Raw genomic sequence first — 22,094 nt, forward strand, 5'->3', positions numbered from 1 at the left:
TGAGCCCTGAGGAAACTCGAGAAGGAGAAGACAAGATACTGGTCCCAGGTGGTGAGGTGTGTATCAAAGGGGATGATTACAGTGAGATGGCTGGTGCATCTTCCCACACACAGAAAAGTGCTAAATTCCTTAACTTTAGATGCTGCCTCCTGGTTTTGAAATCCTAAAAGATTCTTACTGAATAAAACATAACTCTCAACAGCTAGATTATAAATATTTTTATGTCTACACATACGAAGTAGAGACTTTCCAAAGAACAACAAAAGACAAATCTCAACATTCAGAACACTGGCACCAGCGGTGGACACGCCCCAAAAGATGCAGCTCGTGGAGCCATTAGCACAGTCATCACCCCTTTCCCATAAGATTATGGAGTGGACTCTGAGAGTGGGGGATTGTTAGAGGGAAGAACAAAATCTGACTCCATGTTGAATGTTTTACTTTAACCTTTGCTTCCTGTTGGTTTGTTTACTACAGGGATTCTGTCCATATGTAATGGCCTGCCTCAGGAAACCCTGCCCCTCTGCCTTTGTTCAGGACCTGACCACCTCTGGATGGCTACAGCAGGGAGAAAGTAACACGTCTCCTCCCGAGGCTGGCCATTCCAGGAGACATATGCCAGATTAATGGCCTTTTCACTTTATTTCCTCACCTCCCAGCTCTGTGTTCTATAAAAGACACTGGCATCCAGACCCTGACAAGATGGTTTCTTTGAGATATTAGTCTGCTATCTTCTCAGTCTGCCGGCTTTCCAGGTAAAGTCGTATTCCTTGCCTAAGCACTTTGCCTCTGATTTATTGGCCTGTTGTGAGGCAAGCAGAGCGAGCTTGGACTTGGTAACAATCCCACATGCCTTGCAGTCAAAAAATCAAAACATAAAATGGAAGCAATATTGTAACAAATTCAATAAAGACTCTGAAAATGGACCATCTCAAAAAGATCTGAAACCAAAAACCAAAAGGAGCTCAGTGGTGTCTGAAATATTTAAAAGGGAGTTAGTGCCCCTCTCACCCGTCCCCCCTGAAGCCACACTGGGCAGTGAGGCCCGTCCATTCAGGACACCCTCTCCGGACCCAGGTGGGTGTGCTCTGCCCCCATGCCCACCTGGGTCTCAGGAGGCAGAAGAGACACACCCTAGGGGCTCTCTTCTCTGGTCCAGGGCAGCGTCACACCAGCCACCCTGTCTCCCTGCCCGTAATAAATAAGGAGGGCTGTTGGCACCTGGGCGAGTGATGTTTGGGCACCAGGACTGCCTCGTCCTTGTTAGATTTGATGTGAAGACAACACAGAAGGAGAACCAGCCAAGAGGGATCCAGTCAGCGTAAAGCCCTCTTCACAGGGACCCCGTGAGACCCAAGCACTCACTCTGCCCACCCTGCGCCGACTTTTGGGAGCTGGCCTTTGTCATTCTCTGGGCAGGAGGTGGGAAGGACAACCCGGTCTCTCTTCCTCCTCCTGAGACCCAGGTGCGCACTGGGGGCAGCAGCGCCTCCACCTGGGGTCCAGAGAGGGTGTCTTGGATGCACAGGGCCTGACCGTTCAGTGAGGCCGGCCCTTGGCCACAGTGCACTGACCTGCGGCAGGGTCTCAGGTTCCCTGGCATCCAGCTCGCCCATCGCCAACCCCAGCTTGGTGTCTTGGGAGCCCCTCACTGGCAGGCACCCAGGAGGTGAAAGCTGCATGCCCAGCGAGAGGGAGGAGTAGCCGGTGGGGCAGGGGCCCAGCATGGAGTGTCCAAGGCTCCTCTGCTACCCCAGGAACACCTGGGCCCGCCTGCCATGGCCTTTATCCTCTTCAGTATGTGTCTTTGTGGCTGATGTTGCCAAACACCTTCCTCTGGAAGATAAGGCTCCATGACCGTGGAAGGGGTGGGGGTGAGGAGGTGCTGTAGCCCTAAAGGAAGCTTGAGAACTCACTTCCCTGAGCCCTGAACGTACTGCCTGTTACATCTGTACCAACCGATGCCGAGATCCAGACAGATTCTCTGTGGAAACACTTTTCACATTCAAGAAAAGGACCAACTGAGGCCAAGATCTGGGCAGGTTCTTTGTGGAAACACGTTTTGTTTTCAACAAGAGAAACAACTGAGGCTGAGATCCAGGCAGATTCTCTGTGGAAACACTTTTCACGTCCAACAAGAGAACCAACTGAGGCCAAGATCTGGGCAGGTTCTCTGTGGAAACAGTTTTTGTTTCCAACAAGAGAACCCACTGAGGCTGAGATCCAGGCAGATTCTCTGTGGAAACACTTTTCTGTCCAACAAGAGAACCAACTGAGGCCAAGATCTGGACAGATTCTCTGTGAAAACACTTTTCACGTCCAACAAGAGAACCCACTAGACCAAGACCTGGGCAGATTCTCTGTGAAAACACTTTTCACGTCCAACAAGAGAACCCACTAGACCAAGATCTGGGCAGATTCTCTGTGAAAACACTTTTCACATCCAACAAGAGAACCAACTAGGCCAAGATCTGGGCAGATTCTCTGTGGAAACATGTTTCATGTCCAACAAGAGAGGATTTGTTAACCCACAGCCGAACCCTGAGACGTGGGACATGCTGTAACTGTGGAAACTGCAGGAAAGGTGTTTGAGAGGCTTTTTCCTGGGCGGCTTCCCTGGGGCCCCTGGAGTTACTGGACCCAGAGGGGTCGCACTCACGCTTCTCTCCCCACTACAGGCCAGACGGTGCCCCCAACCTCACAGCCCCACTCTCCCGCCTCCCTGAGTTCAACAGAAAGCCCCGGTCACGAGGCCAAAGCACAGGCTTCTTGGTGAGCAGAGCAGAGGCCGGTGGGAAGGTGGGTGGAGGCTGAAAGCTTTCAAAGAAGAAAAAGATGCACGTGTGTTCCCGTGTGTGGTGGCCAGATGCTGCAGTAATTGATGTTTCCTACACATTTATGGGTGGGTTTTAGTTCCTTTTTTTCCTAAATGTCTTTTTTTTCTTAAACAGCTGCATATTATGAGAAAATTTTTGCAATCAATCATGAGAACTTGCAAAATAATATCTTTTTTTTTCTTTCGCTAAAATGTTGCAGTTTTCTATGGCCACAGAGGAACAGCCTCCTACTTTTGAATATTCATTTAATCGGCTGCGCTGGGTCTTAGTTGTGGCACACAGGGTCTTCAGTTGCGGTATGTGGGATCCAGTGCCTTGACCAGGGATTGAATGCTGCCCCCCTGTGTTGGGAGCTCAGAGTCTTAGCCTCTGGACCAGCAGTGAATGCTGCAACCTCCTACTTAAAAAAGATTGTTTATTTACTTTTGGCTGTGCTGGTCTTCGCTGCATGCGGGCTTCTCTCTGGTTGTAGGGAGTGGGGGCTGTGCTCTCGTTTCTGTGCTGAGCTTCTCGCTGTGGTGGCTGCTCTGGTTGGGAAGCACGGGCTCCAGGCACTTGGGCTACAGTAGTTGTGCCCGGGCTTAGTTGCTCCATGGTGCGTGGGGTCTTCCCAGATCAGGGATGGAACCCGTGTCTCCTGCATTGGCAGGTGGATTCTTAACCACTGCACCACCAAGGAAGTCATTCCCCTCCCCCCTTCCTGCCAACATCCCACTTTAAAAAAAGACTAAAAATAATCTGTTTAGTAAGTTTTCAGGAGTCTGAGCTCTGAGGTCAGCGTCTGTGGTGTTATTCTCCTAAAGGCTTCAGATACTGGTTGGGCTCATGAGTCTGGCGACCAGCGCAGATCTGGTGGCTGAAGACAGGCTTGACCCCTGGAGCTCTGCCCTCACCTACTCACCCAGGGTCCCTGAGTCCTGGCAGCCAAGCAGAGCAGCGCGCAGGGTCGGCTGGTACAGCTGTGGCACCGCTGCAATCAGGGTGGAGCGTGCCGCAGAGACACCTGCTGTCCTGTGTGCCCGTGCAGGGCAGTCACGGTGTCAGGTGAGGCCTGGCTGCTGTCTTGGGGACAGGATGGGACCTCAGACAGCTCACATCCCCACCTCAACCCCCCGACTCCACTTCAGATCATGGCTTGTGGCTGCTGGCAGCTCCCTGGGCTGGGAGGGTGTGTAAAGCACCAGCCCCCTTGCTCAAGGTCAGCTGAGACCCCAAGCTCTGGGGTCACACACCATCCCTGCCACCATCCAGGTCGTCCTACATCTGTGATGGAGGGCCCGTGTGGGGATGTGGGTGATGGGGATTTGGGGGTGTTGTGGGCTGGCCTAGGAGCCAGCTTTTTGAGGGGAGGGGAGGGGATGGAGAAACTTTGACCTGATCAGCCTTCCAGGGGATTCCAGGCCCAGCTCTGGTGGGAGGTGCAGGTGAGAAGCCCCTGCAAATTTCTGGGTCCCCAGTTGAAGCCCCTCTGCCTGCATCACCCCTAACTCTCCCTCTCGTGGCCCCTGCCTAAAGCCACAGAAGATGGGGAGTCTATACGCTTCCCTTCCTGTAGGGAAACCAGGCCACAAATGTGTTCCTTTAAGAAAGCATGAAAGAAACGAGAAAATAATAGTGGGTGGTTATTACTGACACGGTTCATGTTGAGACGCTTCAGAAGCCTGGCACAGGGAGGGAACTGAGGGCCATTGCCCCAGTCCTGGAGTTTGCACCCTCCGCCTCCCGTCCCGCGGCCTACTCTCCCCTTGGTGTCTTCTGGTGACCGGGCGGACTTCAGCCTCCGGAACACATCCTGGAAGGACCAGGCCAGGGCAGAGGGCATTCACAGAGGGGAGGGTGTGGTCGACTCTTTAGAACGCCATTGCCTCCACTCTGTGTCGGAGCTCAGTTCTGGGTCTAAGCAAGCGTGGCTTCCTGATGCGGTCCCCACCTTCACTCACCGGGGGGCCTTTGTGTCCACCTTGTCCCCTCGTGCAGCCTGGTCACCCCTGGGACCCGTGTGTGCGTATCTGCTCTGCTCACAGCACACCCCGGGGTCCATCAGACTTCACTCTTACAAGGGAGGTGTAAGGATGAACTATTCCATAGTTAAGAATTTCAAGGTCGCGACAGCGTTGACCAGAGCATGTGGACACATGTACGAGGCCCGTGCATAGAGAAGCTGCTGTGTGGGCTTCGAGGGCCCTCCGTGTGGGGGTGGGATGGGGGCCGGACAGGGACTTCCTGCACATGTGGCCCCAGGCTCTGTTCTCGGCAGGGCGGACGACTGTCGGCACTGCCTGTCTGTGGAGGGGCTCTGGGGCTGCCCCGCTCAGCAGGAACGGCAGTAGTGGGAAGAGAGGGCGCCCTCCCTTAGCACCCCTGACCTCACACCCACTCATCAGGGCAGCCAAGTGCCTAAACGGCCCCTTCTTTGTCTAGCTCTGAAGACCTAGAAGGTGTGGGGGCTGAAGGACATGCAGAAAACAAAATTCTGTAAAGCAATTATCCTTCAATTAAAAAATAAGAAAAGATTGAAGAAAAAAACACAAAGAACAGCAAAGGTGGGACTTGCATCCTCAGCCAGCCTCTGCCAGATTCTCCCTGTGCTCATGCATCAGACTAAAATGCTGCTGCCTCCACCGCGTATCACAGATGAGAACAGAGACACAGAGAGGCTGGGCATCTTGCCCCAGGTCGCACAGCTGCTGAGGGCAGGGCTGAGAACTGGACCCCTGTGGTCGAATCTGGAGTCCAGATGCTGTGATGACCCTGAGGGAGCGGCAAAGACCAGATGGCCCAGGCTGAGCGAGGCACACACACACGCACACACACCATGCATGAAGCCTTCACCTTTGAGGCCAGAGAAAACAGAGGAAACCAGAGGGCAACCAGGAGAGGCCAAAGGAGGATCAAGTTCTATAAGGAGGAGAGGCCACACTTCCCAGGAGGCCGGGGAATTCCCTTCCTTGATGAGTCTGTCTCAAACCCTAGATTCCTCTCCCTGGACCCAGGAACTGACTGTCCAGTGCCTAACTGTGCTGGCTCCAGAATTATGCCTTCCCAGGGGTTCAGCTACCGCTGGACCCCACTGCTCTCAGTAATAAGGGGAGAATGCATACATAGTCTGGGCTTCAGATTTGTTTGGAGACAAAATTTATTAGAAGAGGAGTACAAAAAACCACGAAGGCAATTGGCATGAACATCTCCGGAACACTTAAGAAACCCTCTGCTGTTTATCTACCTCCTCTCCTGTCATGAAAGTGGAAGGTCTGTTTAATCAACTAATTCTGTGCTTATCACACTCTTTCTTTAAAATATTTATTTATGTATTTATTTACTTGGCTGAGCTGTGTCTTAGTTGCAGCATGTGGGAGCTAGTTCCCCAATCAGATATTGAACATGGGTCTCTGCATTGGAGTCTCGGCCACTGGACCACCTGGGAAGTCTCTCCTCATACTCTTGGGGACAGTAAAGGGTCATAGACCTCCTTTGAGTCCCCCTTAGAGCTGAGGCATGGGGTGGCTGCAGTAATCCTCCTGTGGCTAGGATGTGGTTTGTTGGTCATGACTCACTCACACTCCCTGCACACATAGGGCTACTCCCCTGTGTGTGTTCTCTGGTGTCTGATGAGGACTGACTTCCGACTGAAGCTTCGCCCACACTCCCTGCACACATAGGGCTTCTCCCCTGTGTGTGTTCTCTGGTGTCTGATGAGGACTGACTTCTGACTGAAGCTTCGCCCACACTCCACACAAACATAGGGCTTCTCCCCTGTGTGTGTCCTCTGGTGTGTGATGAGGACTGACTTCCGACTGAAGCTTCGCCCACACTCCCCGCACACATAGGGCTTCTCCCCTGTGTGTGTCCTCTGGTGTGTGATGAGATTGGACTTCAAACTGAAGCTTCGCCCACACTCCCTGCAAATATGGGGCTTCTCCCCTGTGTGTGTCCTCTTGTGTGAGATGAGATTTGACTTATCACTGAAGCTTCGCCCACACTCCCTGCACACATAGGGCTTCTCCCCTGTGTGTGTCCTCTCATGTGTGATGAGACTTGACCTATCCGTGGAGACCTGCCCACACTCTCCGTACTTGACTCTCATAATCCCTGAGACCCCTGCCCCCAAGAATAATTTGCCTGTGTCCTCTGGATTCAGTTTCTGGCTTGTGCTGGGCTCTTCTGTCATTCTCTCATGCACCCCAGAACCCCCCATTTGCCCTCTGGATGAGTAGGAAGAGGCCCTTGAAATCCTCTTCAGCCTTATGCTTTTCAGCAAAGGTTGGGGCCTGTCCTTGGCCTCACGACCCTCAGGTTTGTCACTCGGGCTGTGTGGATCGGAATATCGCTGCTGCTGATTTTGATTGCCTGGGCAGGGATCCTCTGCTTGGAGGTGGTCTCTTTCAGATGGTCTCAGGAGCGTCTGAGAGGGGTGATTGCGTTGGACGTGTTGGCTGAGGAATTTCTGACTGGAGAAGGCCAGAGAGCAGGAGGCACATGGGTGGATCTTGGGCTTCGGTTCTGCTGAAAGAGGAAGCTTTTGGTCAGGTAGCTGGTTTGTCATGGGAAGGCCTGCCCACTAATCAGCTAAGTGTTGACAGCGCACGATTTGTCTCCCATCAAGTGAGTCTTTGCAGTCCACTTTTCCATTCCATTCTTGTTCACTACATCTACAGAAATCCAGGAAGCCTGTGTCAAGGGCCTTTTCTACATATCACCCAGACTAGGGACCTTCCCGCAGCATCAGAGGCAGCGTCTCTCCTGATACAGGTGGATCTGCAGGGACCTTTTCCTGCGTGTAAGTATCTGAAAAGTCATGTCACCGTGGTCACAGGTATTTTACCCTACTGAGCGATAAGACTTGATGACTTAGGTGGAATCTCCCTGAGCAGCTCCCTGTGAGGAGAAAGAGTCTATTAAGTTAGGGGTGCCTGGCCTGGAGCTCCCTGCATATGGGAGGGAGCACAGGGGGTAGTTAGAGCAGGTGTGAGTAAAGCTGAATTTATGGCTCCTTGTTCAAAGAGCAGCCTTTGTGCCGATCTCTGCAGGAAGTGGGTTTCAGACTGGACGAGACCGAGTGGCCCAGGTCCCACTGACTACAGGTCTCTGGCTCCTGCTGCCCTAACTGGTTCACAAATTGCTCCTCTCTCAGTTTTCCATAAATCAGAAAATAAAGGCATGTCCTTTCTCAAGCCTCAGCAGTATTCATGCCTCATTTATTTCATTCAGTCTTAGCTCATTTAACATGCACTAGGAAGTCCTGTTTAAGAACACATCTCCAGCCAGACTCCTCACACCCTCACTCCCGTGCATCTTCAGCCAGCCCACTCTCCCCTCGTGTCTGGCAATGAACTGACCTCTGAGGGGACTCCCCGCTGCTGTCTCTTCCCCAAAATGAACCAAAGCATCGTCACAGAACAGAGAACGTGCCGCTTGCAGCTGAAAGCCTCACGGTTGTTCTGTGTCACCCAGGAAGACCCCCGGGGCCTGCACGTGGACACGGGCCCTGAGGCTTCCGGTCCAGCCTCCTTCCTCGCCCTCTGTGCTTCCTCCTGCGACCACTGGCACGGCCTCTCGTCCTGGCCCTGGGGCTGCGGCACTGGCTGCTCCCCTGCCTGGAATCCTTTCCCAGGGGTGTTATCTCTGCAGAGACCCTGCCCCACCATCCTGCGCCACAGTCCACCCTCTGCTCAGGCTGATCCGAGGCGCTTTTCCTGCGCTGTTTCCCTCAGAGCACCAGCCCCTGTCTGGTATGAAGCCCGTGCTGCCCCAGGGCAGTGGTTCTGCCTGTTTCGGTGGGTGGAGCCCTGTCTGGCACAGAGTATGAGCTCACATGACAACAAACTGAAACAGTGACTGAATGCAAATCACTGTACACGTGTCGCTTAGAAATGGGAGGAAATGAGGGAGAAACAGGGAGAGGTGAGAGGGCGGGTCGGTGCTGGGAAACTTGCAGTTTGCTTCTGAGTCTTTCAGCAGAAGGTGATGTGACATAGTTTTTGCATAAAATTTTGAAAATTAGAACTAACATTTTTAATATAAAAATCTTTCCTAACAGTCATATGAAATGAATCAAATTCTGAGGCATTTTAATGATGACTTGACTGACTTTAGACTGGACTGTACTCTGCTTCGGAATCGGACCAGGGGGGCTCCCCAGGATGGGCTGGGGTGCTGGAAGAGGGGTTGCGCTCACCTCTCCTGGCTGCGAGCTCGCTCTTCCCCCTGCTGTCCCGCTTGATGCCGAGGTCCTGGCCATACTCGTCCCCGTACCAGACCAGCAGCTCACAGCCCGGCCTGACCACCTGACAGGTTCGGTAGAAGATCTGCCCATGATACTGGAAGGCCACCAGGTTCTGCTCCTCGTCATCCCTGGCACAGTTCACGTACCTGGGGTCGAGGCCGGGAAAGGGAAAGAAACCTCAGGTGATGACTGCCCTCCACTGTCGGACCATGCCCAGCTCCTTGCCTTCAGGCTCTGAGGCCGCCGTGGCTCCGACCACCCCTCATGGGGACCTTCTGTTCACACCTTCGACCAGGCCGTGTGAATTCCCATTTCCAGATCCTGTTTCTGGTCCTCTTCTTGGCTGCTTTTCTCTTCTTACCTAATTAGCCGTTTTATAGAGCCCAGTTCCAGACACGTCTCCACCTGGACTGCCCCTGAGGCTGGTGACCTCCAGCTCCTCTAAACTCTGAATTAAGTTCTCTTTCATTCCACAGGACTTGGTGCTCCTCTGCTAGCACACACCCCTCAGCAATGACCCCAGCCTGCCTTCTCTCCCAAGGTTTTCCTCCAATCTCCCCACGTGTATCCAGGGCCCTATTTACTTGCCCACCCCCTTCCATGGAAACTTGGAGAGTGCTCTGACTTAGCTTGAGACCCAGAACAGTAATAGTTTATTCACTTTCTGCCTGCCCTGATGAAAGGAGAGGCCCGCAGAGAATGGCCATGCTCACGGCCATCCTGCCCCCCATTCCTTCCCAGGCCTCAGGGCTCACTTCTCACTGGAACCGAGCCTGGGGAGGTTTTTGCCCACATGGACTCAAGGTCTCCTGTGTTAGGTTATCCTGGCTCTGTGCAGTTCAAAGATAGAAAAATTAAGGTTACTGTTCCTAAAATCAATTGGGTAATGTCTTTCTGCACTATGTTCTCCAAAAGGACATGGGTTGTGTGATCTGCTTCAGTAATGAAGTTCACTGTCTAAACTGAAACATTAAGTGCTTGGTAAGTGTCAATTAAGTGAGTTAAAGTGTCCCTAGTGAATCTAGACTCCTAAAGTTGTTTTCAAGTCCCCCAGTTTTGTTCAGCATATAGCCTTGTATTTTGAGGGCACATGCTATATTTTTATTTCCTTCTTTCTAATGTCTTTTGAAATGAAAAAGCATGATATGGAGGGAAAAGAGGAAAGAAGATGTGAAAGCTATTGAGGGAGACAGGTTGAGAAGGAAAGGGGTGTGGGCTTGAGGGAGGAGGGACATCTACAAACTGCAGACTCACTGCACTCACCTCATCCAGTTGGCCAAAGAGGTGTCCTTTCCATCCACATACTCATAGCAGTTTCTCCTTTTGGTGATCTGAGTGTCAGAAAAAGAGTTACAAGCTTTCTTCTCTTATTTTTTTTGGTAGGAAGTAATAGAAGGACTATTCCTCTCTGCTGTCATTGTTGCTCTTCAGCCTGCATGGATTCAACTGCCAGTCGGACCACACGATAAGCTCCTTATTCATCATTCCAAGTCTGAGTCTCTTGGTTCATTGAAGGCAAGGGCTCCACAAGGGAGGAGTCACCTCTGTGTATCTGGACCACTGTCTCCCACCTCTCCTCTGACCTTTAGATGGAAGTCCTGTGTGCCTGCCCTTCATGCCCGGTGCACACAGTACACAGGGCTGCCTGTGTCATTGCCGATCGTGTCATCACCATCTGCATCCTCCCAGGTAGACATGAAGTACCCCCCCCCACCACACACAAGGGATTAGAGGCCAGAGGACAGGGAAACAGGGGTATTTCTCACCAGCCAGGAGTATCCACTGTTGGTGGCCTCTTCATCGTCTGTGATCTGGCCCTCGTAGGGGCCAAAGTGCAGGCCCATCGGCAGATCGGACGCCTCGTTCCACACTCCAAGCCCAGCTTCAGGGATGCCCGACAGTCTGATACTCAACCCAGGCGGCAGAGTGAGGGCTGCGCGGTTGGCATGCCCCTTTTCCACTGCACTGTCCTTTACAAAGGTTGGGGGCCCGTGGGCAGCACAGCTGTCGATGAAGAAGTTCTGACACTCCTCACAATCTGGAGGCGAGAGCAACAGGGATGAGGGGAGGTATAGTGATGTTGCTGGTCGTAAAGACCTTCAGAAAGAACTGGGGCACTCACGGCATTTGGCCTGGACCCTGTACCCCAAGTCATAGAGGAAGGGGATGATTGGGGGACCAAACGGTGAGGTGAGGTTATTGGACCAAGGCCTCGTAACCCCTTCTCCGTGAGTGGGGCAGCGGGGTCACTCACAGAGGTAGTCGTCATCCTGGGGCTCGCTGACCTCTTGGTACACATGGCCCTTTCTTTCTCGTAGGCTGTACCTCTTCACTCCAATCTCCTTCCTTCTGAGTTCTAAGATGGAGAACAGAAGCTAAGCAAGGCTGGTGGGGTCTGGAGAGTTAGTCCCTGTTTTATCGGAAAGTGTGATATCTCCTACCTGTCCATCTACACACTTTGTTAAAACTTGTTTACATGTATTTTTCAAACTTTTACTTTTGTCATTTTATGTTTCAATGTTACATTATTTATTTATTGGCCATGATGCATGGTTTGTGGGATCTTAGTTCCCCGATCAGGAATGGAACCCCCGCCTCCTGCAGTGGAAGCCTGGAGTCTGAACCACTTAACTGCCAGGAAGTCCCTTCTCTATACTTTGTTTCTTCTCCCTTTAACTACTGGTTCAGGAGGCTGAGGCTCCACACTGAACACAGATGCCAGGTTCAGTGATAGTGTCCTGCACTTCCTGTAAGTAGGTTTAACTTCCCAACATTCTTAATTAGGAAATAGTTCACTGACACATCTACTCAGAAAATATATGTTAAGGGCACATGACACATAAGGCATTGAGCAGAGGTCTGGGCATAAACACTAACAAAGCGTGGTCCCTATCATCACAGCTGGATTTATTGAACTACTTTTAGTTGAAAAAAGTGTCAGCACTTTTGCATTTAATGTAATGCTTTCTAACACTATATGAATTATGTATCCTTATCTTCACTTTACGGATGAGCAATCAGGACCTCAGAAAATGTATAAGATTTCCTCAAGGCCCCATTGCTAACTTCATGTCTCAGATCTGCTGCTGTGTCACTTCAGTCATGTCCGACTCTGTGCGACCCCATAGACGGAAGCCCACCAGGCTCCGCTGTCCTTGGGATTCTCCAGGCAAGAACACTGGAGTGGGTTGCCATTTCCTTCTCCAATGCATGAAAGTGAAAAGTGAAAGTGAAGTCGCTCAGTTGTGTCTGACTCTTCGCGACCCCACGGACTGCAGCCTACCAGGCTCTTCTGTCCATGGGATTTTCCAGGCAAGAGTACTGGAGTGGGGTGCCATTGCCTTCTCCAGATCAGTCCATCTTAAACCCAAGCCTACCCAAAGTCCATGACACACACCTAGGCCATACTTATTAGCTTTTCTACAGGGATTAGAGGAACTCCCCAAATTTTCTCTTACCGACTTTTTGTCTGGGGTGCTGTCCAGGGGTCCTTGCTTTTCTGGGAGGGGGCACCAGTTTCTGAGCCTGCTTGGAGCCACTTGTCTTCAGCAATTTTGCTGCTCCTGGCGATTCCTTCAAACTAGATTCCTTACTTAATGGTGCCCTGGACATTCCCTTCCAGGTGAGTAAAAGACAACATGCATTTCTTTAGTTCTTTAGGATTTTATGAAGTGTTGTCACATGCATGACTTTAGTTAATACTTTGACAATTCTTGGAAATACCTGGGGGGGGGGTGTCTGAACACTGGAGTGTAAAATAAGGACCTAAGTGGGTAGTGAATCAAAACTAGAATTCATATCTTAAGGTTCTTTCCCTTCAACTTTCTGCATAAAAGTGAGAGCAAGGCAGGGAGAATAGCTGGAGGTCAGGGAAAGAAGAAGGGCTCATAGAGAAATCCGGGGGTTTTCTATTTATTAGTGGACCTTTGATGGATGAGGAAGTATGGAAAATTACAGAGGGGACAAAACACATCTGGAAAATAAGGTGACAAAGCAGTGAGATTGAGAAGAGAAAAGACGATCGGCAGAAACACATTTAGACAATAAAGAAAATGAGCTGAAAGTTGCAGGTTGCTGTGTCCTAGAGACAATGTTTGGAATTAAAGTAGCTGGCCTCATCAGTTCTGCTTGAACAAGGCTGTATGACTAGCTGGTTCTCCTCAGTTTCCTGATCCGTAAATTGGTATACATGCTAATTCTTAATGTTACAGTGGACATGGAATTTAATAACATTTCAACAAATCGTTGTGTGAGCTATTTAGTACAGTGTGAATGTGAGCGTACATCCGTGCCATCAATTTACCCCTTCAACTGCCTCTATATTTGAAGTCTAGCTCACTGATACTATCTTTATCATTCTTTGACCTTCTTAATCCTAGATGAATGTTTAAATGTGGAGTCACTCATTCACAAAACATTCAGGGGGCCCTCGGGGGCTTTGAGCTGGGTCTAGACTTCTGAGAATTAATGGGTATGGGCTAGGCTCTCAAAGCTCACAACACAGGGCAGGCTAAACAAATGATTCCAAACATGAGAGTTTCCTAATCAGAGCTCAGGGGCAGGACTTGTTACTTCCTCCTGCAAGAATGATCATTTGAAGTGATGCCCAGATGATGAGTTTCTACTCAAAAGTGGGTAACCTATGTGAAGCCCTTCAGTTATTTTCTTATTTGTTGCTTTTCAGTCATAAACCAGAGGCGTGTCAGGATTGCGAGTTGCTTCCTCTTATTGGAGTGGGAGGCTCAGAGGTAGGGGTCCTGTCACCTTCATCATCTTGGACCGTCCACTCTACAAACTGCCCAGCATGTCCTTAAGCTTCTTCATCCTGGACCGTCCACTCTACAAACTGCCCAGCATGTCCTTAAGCTTCCCTTAGTCGATGTCTTAGCATATCCCTCCCTAGCACAGCACAAAATAACTGAGATTGAAAACATCTCTCAGATGAATGATATAAAGATGTATGAATAAACTCCATAAAACTATGGAAGTTTTAATCATTTTGTAAGGAGTTTAGAAAAAGTGCTTTGGATTAGATTGCACTACCAGTGATACTGTGATCTCAGGCATATAATCAATCATTTTTTTTACCTCAGTTTTGTGATCTATAATGGTGATAGCTATATACCTACTTATAGGTACTGTAGGATTGTTTTAAGGTTTAAGTAAGTTTATTCACATAAAATGCTTAAAGTCTGAAATATTGGGAAAATAAAGTAACAATAGAACAGCCTACTGTTGTTGCTGTTCTTACTAACTATAAAGATGGTGATGATACCAGACACTGTGCTAAAGACTCAGGACAGGAAGGCAGCCGGCTCCAGGAGCTCTGTGTTCTCTCCTGTCCTCACCTGTGACTGAGTTCATGAGAAGGATATTTTGGCAACAGGATTTGGGAAATACTCACCTTCTGGTGTTTACTGTGTCCCACTCTGAAGGCCACTGAAGAAGGTTTCCCTAAAAAATGATGAGAATCAGTGTTTTGGTTGGTAAATGTTTCCAAACACTGGGCATTCTAATTAAGGACACATGATTCTGAGCCAGAGAGTGACAAGGACAAGGATTACCAAAGGAGGAATAGAAAATGATTTCTGTATCATCAACACCTATGCTTCCACTGGGAGCATTACATAATTTTCTTAAAATTAAAAAAAAATATGAAACTTCATCTGTGCCTCATCTGATATCCATAAAGTATCTAATAAATTTGCTAGCCTTTCATGACAAACATACCCAACAAAGTAGAAATAGAAGGAAGTGACTGCAATATAATAAAGGTCATATATGAAAAGTCTACCTCTAACACCATAGTCATCAGTGAAAAGCTGAAAACTTCTCTAAGATTCAGAAAAAAAGGCAAGGATGCCCATTCTCAACATTTATATTCACTATAATGTTAGAAGTCCTAGCCAGGGCATTAGGTTAGAAAAGGAAAAAAAGGCTTACATTTGGAAAGAAAGAAGTAAAATTATGTCTGTTCACAGAGGACATGATTTTATGTACAGAAAAATCTTTAAAATTCCACACAAAAAAAAAACCTGCACAGAAAGTTGCATGGTACAAAATCAACATTCAAATATCTTTCCATGCATGAACAATGACCATTCCAAAAAGGAAAATAAGAAAACAATCCTATTTATTTTTTATTTTTTTAAAACTATATTCAAGATCTAAATTTAAATTTTAAAAAATATATTTATTTTTATTTATTTATTTGTGCCAGGTCTTTGTTGCGGCATGTGGGATCTAGTTCCCTGACCAGGGACTGAACCCAAGTCTTCTGCATTGAGAGTGTGGAGTCTTAGCCTCTGGACCACCAGAGAAGTCCCAATAATCTTATTTATAATAGCATCAAAAAGAATGAAATAATTGGGAGTGAACTTAAGGAGATGAAAGACTTATACATTGAAAACTACAAAGTATTGCTGAAAGGAATCTGACATAAATAAATAGAAAGGCGTCTCATGTTTATGGATTTGGAGACTTAGTATTATTAAGCTGTTCATCCTACCCAAAGCAATTTAAAGATTCAATGCAATTGCTATTAAAATCCCAATGGAATTTTTTTCTGATATAGAAAATCCATCCTACAGTTAATACCAAATCTCAGAGGACCCCAAATAGGCAAAACAATCTTAGAAAGAACAGCAAAGCTGGAGGCCTCTGATTTCAGAACATATTACAAAGGTACAGGAACCAAAAGAGTGTAGTTTTGGCATAAAGTGTGTGCTTAGTCGCTCAGTCGTGTTGACTCTTTGTGACCTTTTGGGCTGTAGCCCACCAGGCTCCTCTGTCCAGGGGATTTCTCAGGCAAGAATACTGGACTGGTTTGCCATTTCCTTCTCCAGGGGCTCTTCTTAACCCATGGATTGAACCTGTACCTCCTGTGTCTCCTGCATTGAAGGAAGATTCTTCACCTGCTGAGCCACTGAGGAAGCCCGTTGGCATAAAGACAGACATGTCAATCAATGGAACAGAATAGACAGCCAGAAATAAACAGAAATACACTCTTGGATACATGGTCTAATGATCTTCATCAAGGGCGTCAAGACAACAGGGAAAGTTTAATCCCTATAACGAATGGTGCTGGGGAACAAAATATCCATATGCAAAATAACAAACATCTTACATCATGAAGAAAAATCAACTCAGAATGGATTAAAGACCTAAATGCAAGATTTGATAAGACTCTTAGAGGAAAACAAAGGTGAAGCTTCATGACACTGAATCAGCAATGATTTCTTAGATATGGTACCAAGTGCACAAGTATTAGTAACAAAGTAAAAATAGACAAATGAGATCACAGTAATCTTAAAACCTCTGTGCAGCAAAAGGACACAGTGAACAGAGTGAAAAGGATGGTAGAAAATATTTGTAAAGTATGTATCTGATAAGGGGTTAATAAGCATTCACCAATATGAAGCCTACCTATAAGTCAGGAAGAGAACCTGATTGACCACGATGGCACCCTGATATCAAACTTCCATGCTCCAGCATTGTAAGAAAACAAATTTCTGTGATTTAAGGCATGCAGTTTGTTTTGTTATGGCAGTCTGAGCTGACTAACACAGTGGGAGAAGGAATTCAATAGACATTTCTCCAAAGAAGATACACAAATGGCCAACAAACACATGAAAAGATGCTCAATATTACTAATCAATAGGGAAATACAAATTGAAACCTTCTGTGATGGGCAATATGAATAAGAAGACAATAGCAAGTTTGGTAAGGATATGGAGGAATTGGAACCCTTATACACTATTGTTGGAAATGTAAAATGTTGCAATCTTCATAGAAAACAGTATGGAGTTTCCTCAGAAAATTAGAAATGCTGTATGATCTAGCAATTGCACTCAAGAGTGTATTTCCATAAAAAATTGAAAGCAAGATCTTGAATAAATAGTGTGGACATCTATGCATCATTGCAGCATTATTCCCAGTTGGCAAGATGTGGAAGCAATCTAAATGTTCATTGGTGGATAAACAAAGATTATATGTAAGATATATCTTACATCTGTTATATACACATGGACACAATGGAATGTTTTTAAGCCTTAAAAAAGAATTCTGTCATATGCTACATCAGGGGTGGGCCTTGATGATATGCTAAGTGAAATGAACCAATCCAAAACAGACAAATATTGCCTAATTCCACTTCTATGAGGTATCTAAATTAATCAAATCCATGGAAACAGAAAATATAATCATGGTTTTCAAGGGCTATGAGGAGGAAGGATTAGAGAATTGTTCCTCAGTGGGTTAGGGCTTCAGTCAAGCAAGATGGAAAAGTTCTACAGATTCGTTGTACAGCAATGTGTATATATATCCCTGGTGGCTCAGAGGTAAAGAATCTGCCTGCAATGCAGAAGATGCAACAGACGCAGGTTCGATCCCTGGGTTGGGAAGATCACTTGGAGCAGGAAATGGCAACCCACTCCAGTATTCTTGCCTGGAGAAGCCCATGGACAGAGGAGCCTGGCAGGCTACAGTCCATGGGTATGCAAAGAGTTGGACACGATGGAGCGATTAACACTATGGCCACTAACACTAATGCGTACATAATTAGCAAGAGTGTACCATACACTCAGAAATTGTTAAGAAGGTAAATAAAGATGTGCAGAGGTATGGTGAACCGTGGCATATGTATTCCCTATGAAGAATCTCTCATCATGTCAAAACCTTTGCAGACAACCAAATGTTTGGTTTTCATGTCCCTTTCACTAGTTTTATTTTTTTTTCTAGTTTAAATTTAATGACTTTGGTATTAACTATACACATACTAGTAAGTGCTAAGACTTAAAATCTTCTGGTTCAGTTGTGACTCCAGACAGGATCCAGAGAGGAGTTCTAAAATCTCTTCTCTGGGTTTTATGGAGACTTTCTTTACCCTCCTATGTTAGCCTCTTAAGGCACTGTGTCCACTAGTTTTAATAACCTAAGGGAACAGAAGGACTTCCCTGGTGGCACAGTGAATGAGAATCTGCCTGTTGATGCAGAGGACACAGTGTCAAAAACTACTGAGCCTGCATGTGCTCTGCGATGAGAAGCCACTCACTGCAACCAGAGAAAGCCTGAGCACAGCCACGAAGATCCAGTGCAGCCAAAACTAAATAAACAATTTTTAAAAATCTGGGAGAGCAGAAGTTCATAGATGGAGAATTATAGAACTATCTAAATTGTTTTCTCCAGTCTAGCAAGATTAACTCTTCTACACTGTCTGAGCAGCAGAAGAGGAAGTGAGCTGCTCACTTTTATTTTATAATGAGTGTGCTTCATTTTATTTACCTGATGCTGTCTCTGGTCAGTGAAATGTGGGAAAGATCAGGGAGAATAAACAGTTCTCTCAAACCCTTTCCCAGAATTAAAACAAAGAATTAGTTTCACCTTAGGGTAAGAAGATCATGTGTTGTTGTTTTATATACATACATAAATAATGTATCTTGACATAATATATTAATCATTTCCTCTTCTAAGAGATTTAATCCAATAACCAATTAGGAGATTAGTATTAAATCTCTTTGGTGAATTTATTTCTAAGTTTTCTTTAACTGCCTTTCATTAAGAATGTTTAGCAAAAATAATTCTATTTAAAAAGAATGATAAATTTTAAACATAAAACTTTTGAGACTTACACTGGAAAACCTATACATTCATCTTCACTCAGGCTTATGTCAATTTTCGGCCACAACTACTTTGGAATGCTGAAAATTATGTTTTCTTTGCTAATGGCTGAGATGTAGTTGAGACCTAAGTGCAGGCTGGTTTCAGGAAGACACCGCTAAATCCTCCTGGCCCCTCACCTTGCTGCCTTGGTGTCCATTCTTCATCAGAATCCTCAGTGTCATCTACCTGGGGTTTGATGACCTGCCTGCGGTGATGCATGAAAGCTGGTCGAGTGGCTCTGAAACCTGGAAAGAAGCAAAATATTTGTTATAAGAAGGAGGAACAAAGCACAGAAGCAATGGAAAGTGGCACAAAGTCAGGGAAATTAGTAGGATGGGCTGGGAGAATCTAGAACAAGGCAAGAGGTGAGCAAGAGGTGAGCTCTGCACTGCAGGGTCAACTTCCCTTTGGTACAAAACAATAAAAATTTCCTCCAGGTTAGTCTCCACACAAAAGGCAACTGTGAGCAAATGAAGCCACCTAAGAGAGGGCCAAGTGAGCACTGAGGGTGAAGACCTGTTTCATGTTTCCCAGGCTCACAGGCACCCAGCACTTCCTGTTACCTATAGCAATCAGCGTTTCGTAGTTCCTTTTCACATTCCTATATCGGATTTTTTCCCATTCTCCCATCTCTTCCCATTGTTCCTTGGAGAAGTATACAGAGATGTCTTTGAAAGCATCTTTGGCCTAAGGAAAATAATAGATTTCATCAGTGATTTACTAATATAAGTCAGACCTTAGAGCTGGGCCTTCTCCTCCACCTTTTGTGCAGGGAGTAGCCTGAAGCTACTGGATGGTCTCTGTGAGGCAGGGATGAAGACTTTCCTTCCCGACTGTGTCCTGCTTAACTGAACAAACACTGAGCATTTTCCTAACTCTCCCTGGACACTGAGCAGTTGACGATGCTAGTGTCCTGTTTTGTCCCACTCCACCCCACCATCGCAGACAAGACCAGGCATTCCCATCCTGTGTACGCTCACAGAGAAGTTCACTCAGCTGCCCGGGCAAGCAGTCTGTGGTCCCTCAGGGACCAGCGCTGTGTCCTTCCTATAGAGCTGGCTTAGAGCCCAGCTTTGCGGTCTCTGCCTCTCACCGTGGGCTTCCACTCTGTTCTCCCGGCATCTCCCTCAGTGCTCTCCTCTGGAGACCTGTTCGGCCTCATGGCCATTGGAGTGCTCAAGGCCAAGGTGCCTGTGGAAGAAGAAGGTGCTGAGATAGCCCAGACCACTGTCCAGAGCCTGGTCTGTCTTCCTTGGATGGAGTGTCCAGGGCAGGAAGGTGAGGGGAGAGTCGGGGTGAGGGTATTGGTGGGATGGATGGACCCTGACCAGCTATGACAGACCAGCCTGATGTGAACTAGATTTGGTTTCTATGGTTCCCCTGCAGTTCAGCCTCTCCGAGGAAAGGCTCTGGGAGGGACGTGTCTGTGGGTGACGGAGGGAGTCCTGAGGAGACCTGGAAGCCCCTAACTGCTGGACTGGGGTCAGGCTGAAATCAGGGCTCTGTTTCAGTGCAGGAGAGGGAATATTTCTCCAAGAAGGGTTCTGAGGACCTCCGCCTGGGGACTCAGAAAAATCTGGGCATAACGTGGGTTCTACGTCTAAGCGACGGGTCACTTGGCCTGAGGAGAGCTGGGTCACACGGGCTGAAGGAACTGGGCTCTTCAGACAGAGGGGACTGGGGATCTTTTGGCTGATGTAGAATGCGCAGGGTGAGAGAACTTGGGATCTCTGAGGCTGAGGAAATCGGGGGTTTCTTATTAAGGTACTTTAGGTCTCCAACAGGCAGGACAGTTGGGATCTTGAGGACGAAGAGTTTTAAGAGCTCCCAGGCTGAGGTATTCAGGGTCTCCGAGGTTAAGGAAATTTGGTCTCTCTGCGGTGCTATTTTTAGGGTGCCTCAGGCTGAGGGGAACTGGGGTTACTCTAGGTATTTGAGGGTCGCAGCACTAGGGGATTCGGTGTTTCTGCGGGTGAAGGGACTTGTAGTCCCCGAAGCTGACAAGAGGCAAGCTTCCTTCAGATTAGGACTCAGATTCCTCAAAGCTGACGGGATTTGGGGCCTCCCACCCTGGAATTTGAAGCCATCAGGCTAAGGGTTTATGAGGTTTGTTCAGGGTGTGTTCCCGATCGTCTCCCCGCTGTCCTGCGGCGCTGCCCAACCCGGCCTGGGGCGCGCTAGTAGCTAGCGAAGTCCACTCCTCCCGCGCTGAGGCGAAGTGAAGGGCGAGCAGCCGGCCTGTACCCTGTCAGGCACGAGCGACCAATCGGCGTTGCGACCGAGGCAGTCTGGCCAATAGGCGCCGGGAGGGTGCGGAGCGCGATGGAGGCCCCGCCCAACAGCTCAGGGATTGGCTGCTCTGGGGGCGTGTCTGTCAAGAAGCCTCCAGCGCGCAGGCGCATCTTGGTCGTTTTCTTTGCTTGTTTTCAGGCAAGGCCTCTTACGCCTGGATCCTCAAGTGGGCGGGTTGTCCTCAGGCTCGATGTTTCCTTCCAGCGCCCTCAACTGGAATCTCGGCTCCCCCAGACTGTAGTCATGCTCCCGGACTTTCTTCTAGGCCCACCTGTGCCCTACCTTGTCAAATCCAGTTTTGGCAAGAACTCTATGTGATGAGTACTGCATTATTCAGGGCAAAAGGGTGCAATTAACTAAATTCTGTTGAGACACAGGATAAACAACATATGGTCAAAGATTTAAACGCAAGGCATGGAATAAGTATGTTAGAAAAAACTTGGAGGATTTTAAGCCTCAAAGTAGAAGTGGCACTGATGAGTCATCTGTATATTTAATGTAGGTATTAAAAGCCTTCAGAAATGAGGTATAAATAAAACCTCAAAGCCTTGCAAGTGTTTTCTGTAAAACGAAGCATCGGACTGGAGGACAAAGGATACACAGAGCTGAGTTTGCTTGACACCTGCTGGCTTCACAAGATAAAATAGGGACGCTGTTTCTGGCCCTTAACTAGCTTTGCTCACAGAAAAACAACGTGATTTCCATGTATTGGAAGCAAGACAACTGACTGTGGATTTAGTATCAAGTGGTGGTTTGGAGTCTGGACAGAGAAATATTACCAGGAAAGTGAGTTTACCTCTTGGGGGGTGTTGAGTCAGAAGATACAACCCAGCCAAAGCTCATGGGAAGGAAAAGTGTATTACTTGCAGAACTATGGAGAACACCATGGAGCTTTCCAGAGCAGTGTCTCTCTAAACTGCAAACTTGGGGAAGCTTTAATCTATGGGTACAGGCATGTTCAGGCTTTCATGGTGGCTCAGACGGTAAACAATCTGCCCATAGCAGAAGACCCGGGTTCAATCCCTAAGTGGGGAAGATCGCCAGAGGAGGGCGTGGCGGTCCACTCCAGTATTCTTGCCTGG

At 47.9% G+C, this 22,094-nt stretch overlaps 1 protein-coding gene and 1 pseudogene across 4 annotated transcripts; both read right to left on the minus strand.

The window, feature by feature from the left end:
- Positions 1-5,955: 5,955 nt before the first annotated feature.
- On the minus strand, positions 5,956-20,989 carry LOC145522794 (histone-lysine N-methyltransferase PRDM7-like). Of its 4 annotated transcripts, none has more exons than XM_081531757.1 (11): positions 20,790-20,989; positions 19,814-19,911; positions 19,284-19,407; positions 18,858-18,965; positions 14,465-14,514; positions 12,519-12,675; positions 11,315-11,416; positions 10,827-11,098; positions 10,324-10,391; positions 9,013-9,206; positions 5,956-7,337 (listed from the first exon to the last, which is right to left on the minus strand). In XM_081531757.1, exons 2-11 carry the CDS (start codon positions 19,886-19,888, stop codon positions 6,415-6,417), a joined length of 2,073 nt encoding a protein of 690 aa, XP_081387883.1. In that variant the 5' UTR covers positions 19,889-19,911; positions 20,790-20,989; the 3' UTR covers positions 5,956-6,414. The 4 variants fall into 4 exon arrangements, with proteins under 4 accessions (XP_081387883.1, XP_081387884.1, XP_081387882.1 ...); XM_081531758.1 differs by having other exon boundaries at positions 20,965-20,988; XM_081531756.1 differs by having other exon boundaries at positions 5,956-7,340; positions 20,489-20,988.
- LOC145524960 (small nucleolar RNA SNORA26) lies at positions 17,871-18,002 on the minus strand (annotated as a pseudogene).
- Positions 20,990-22,094: the final 1,105 nt, after the last annotated feature.

This window comes from Giraffa tippelskirchi, chromosome 10 (assembly GCF_054371585.1).
Source record: "Giraffa tippelskirchi isolate mGirTip1 chromosome 10, T2T-mGirTip1v1.2.pri, whole genome shotgun sequence".
NCBI classification, from domain to species: Eukaryota; Metazoa; Chordata; class Mammalia; order Artiodactyla; family Giraffidae; genus Giraffa; species Giraffa tippelskirchi.

Excerpts from the sequence above, each read along its gene's own strand:
- LOC145522794 (XM_081531756.1), bottom strand. The coding sequence starts at position 19,888 with ATGGCCATGAGGCCGAACAGGTCTCCAGAGGAGAGCACTGAGGGAGAT. Across the intron at positions 18,966-19,283 it reads CGAAACGCTGATTGCTATAG|GTTTCAGAGCCACTCGACCA; the intron begins GTAACAGGAAGT and ends GCTTCTTTCCAG. Across the intron at positions 10,392-10,826 it reads ACAGTGGATACTCCTGGCTG|ATCACCAAAAGGAGAAACTG; the intron begins GTGAGAAATACC and ends TCTGACACTCAG.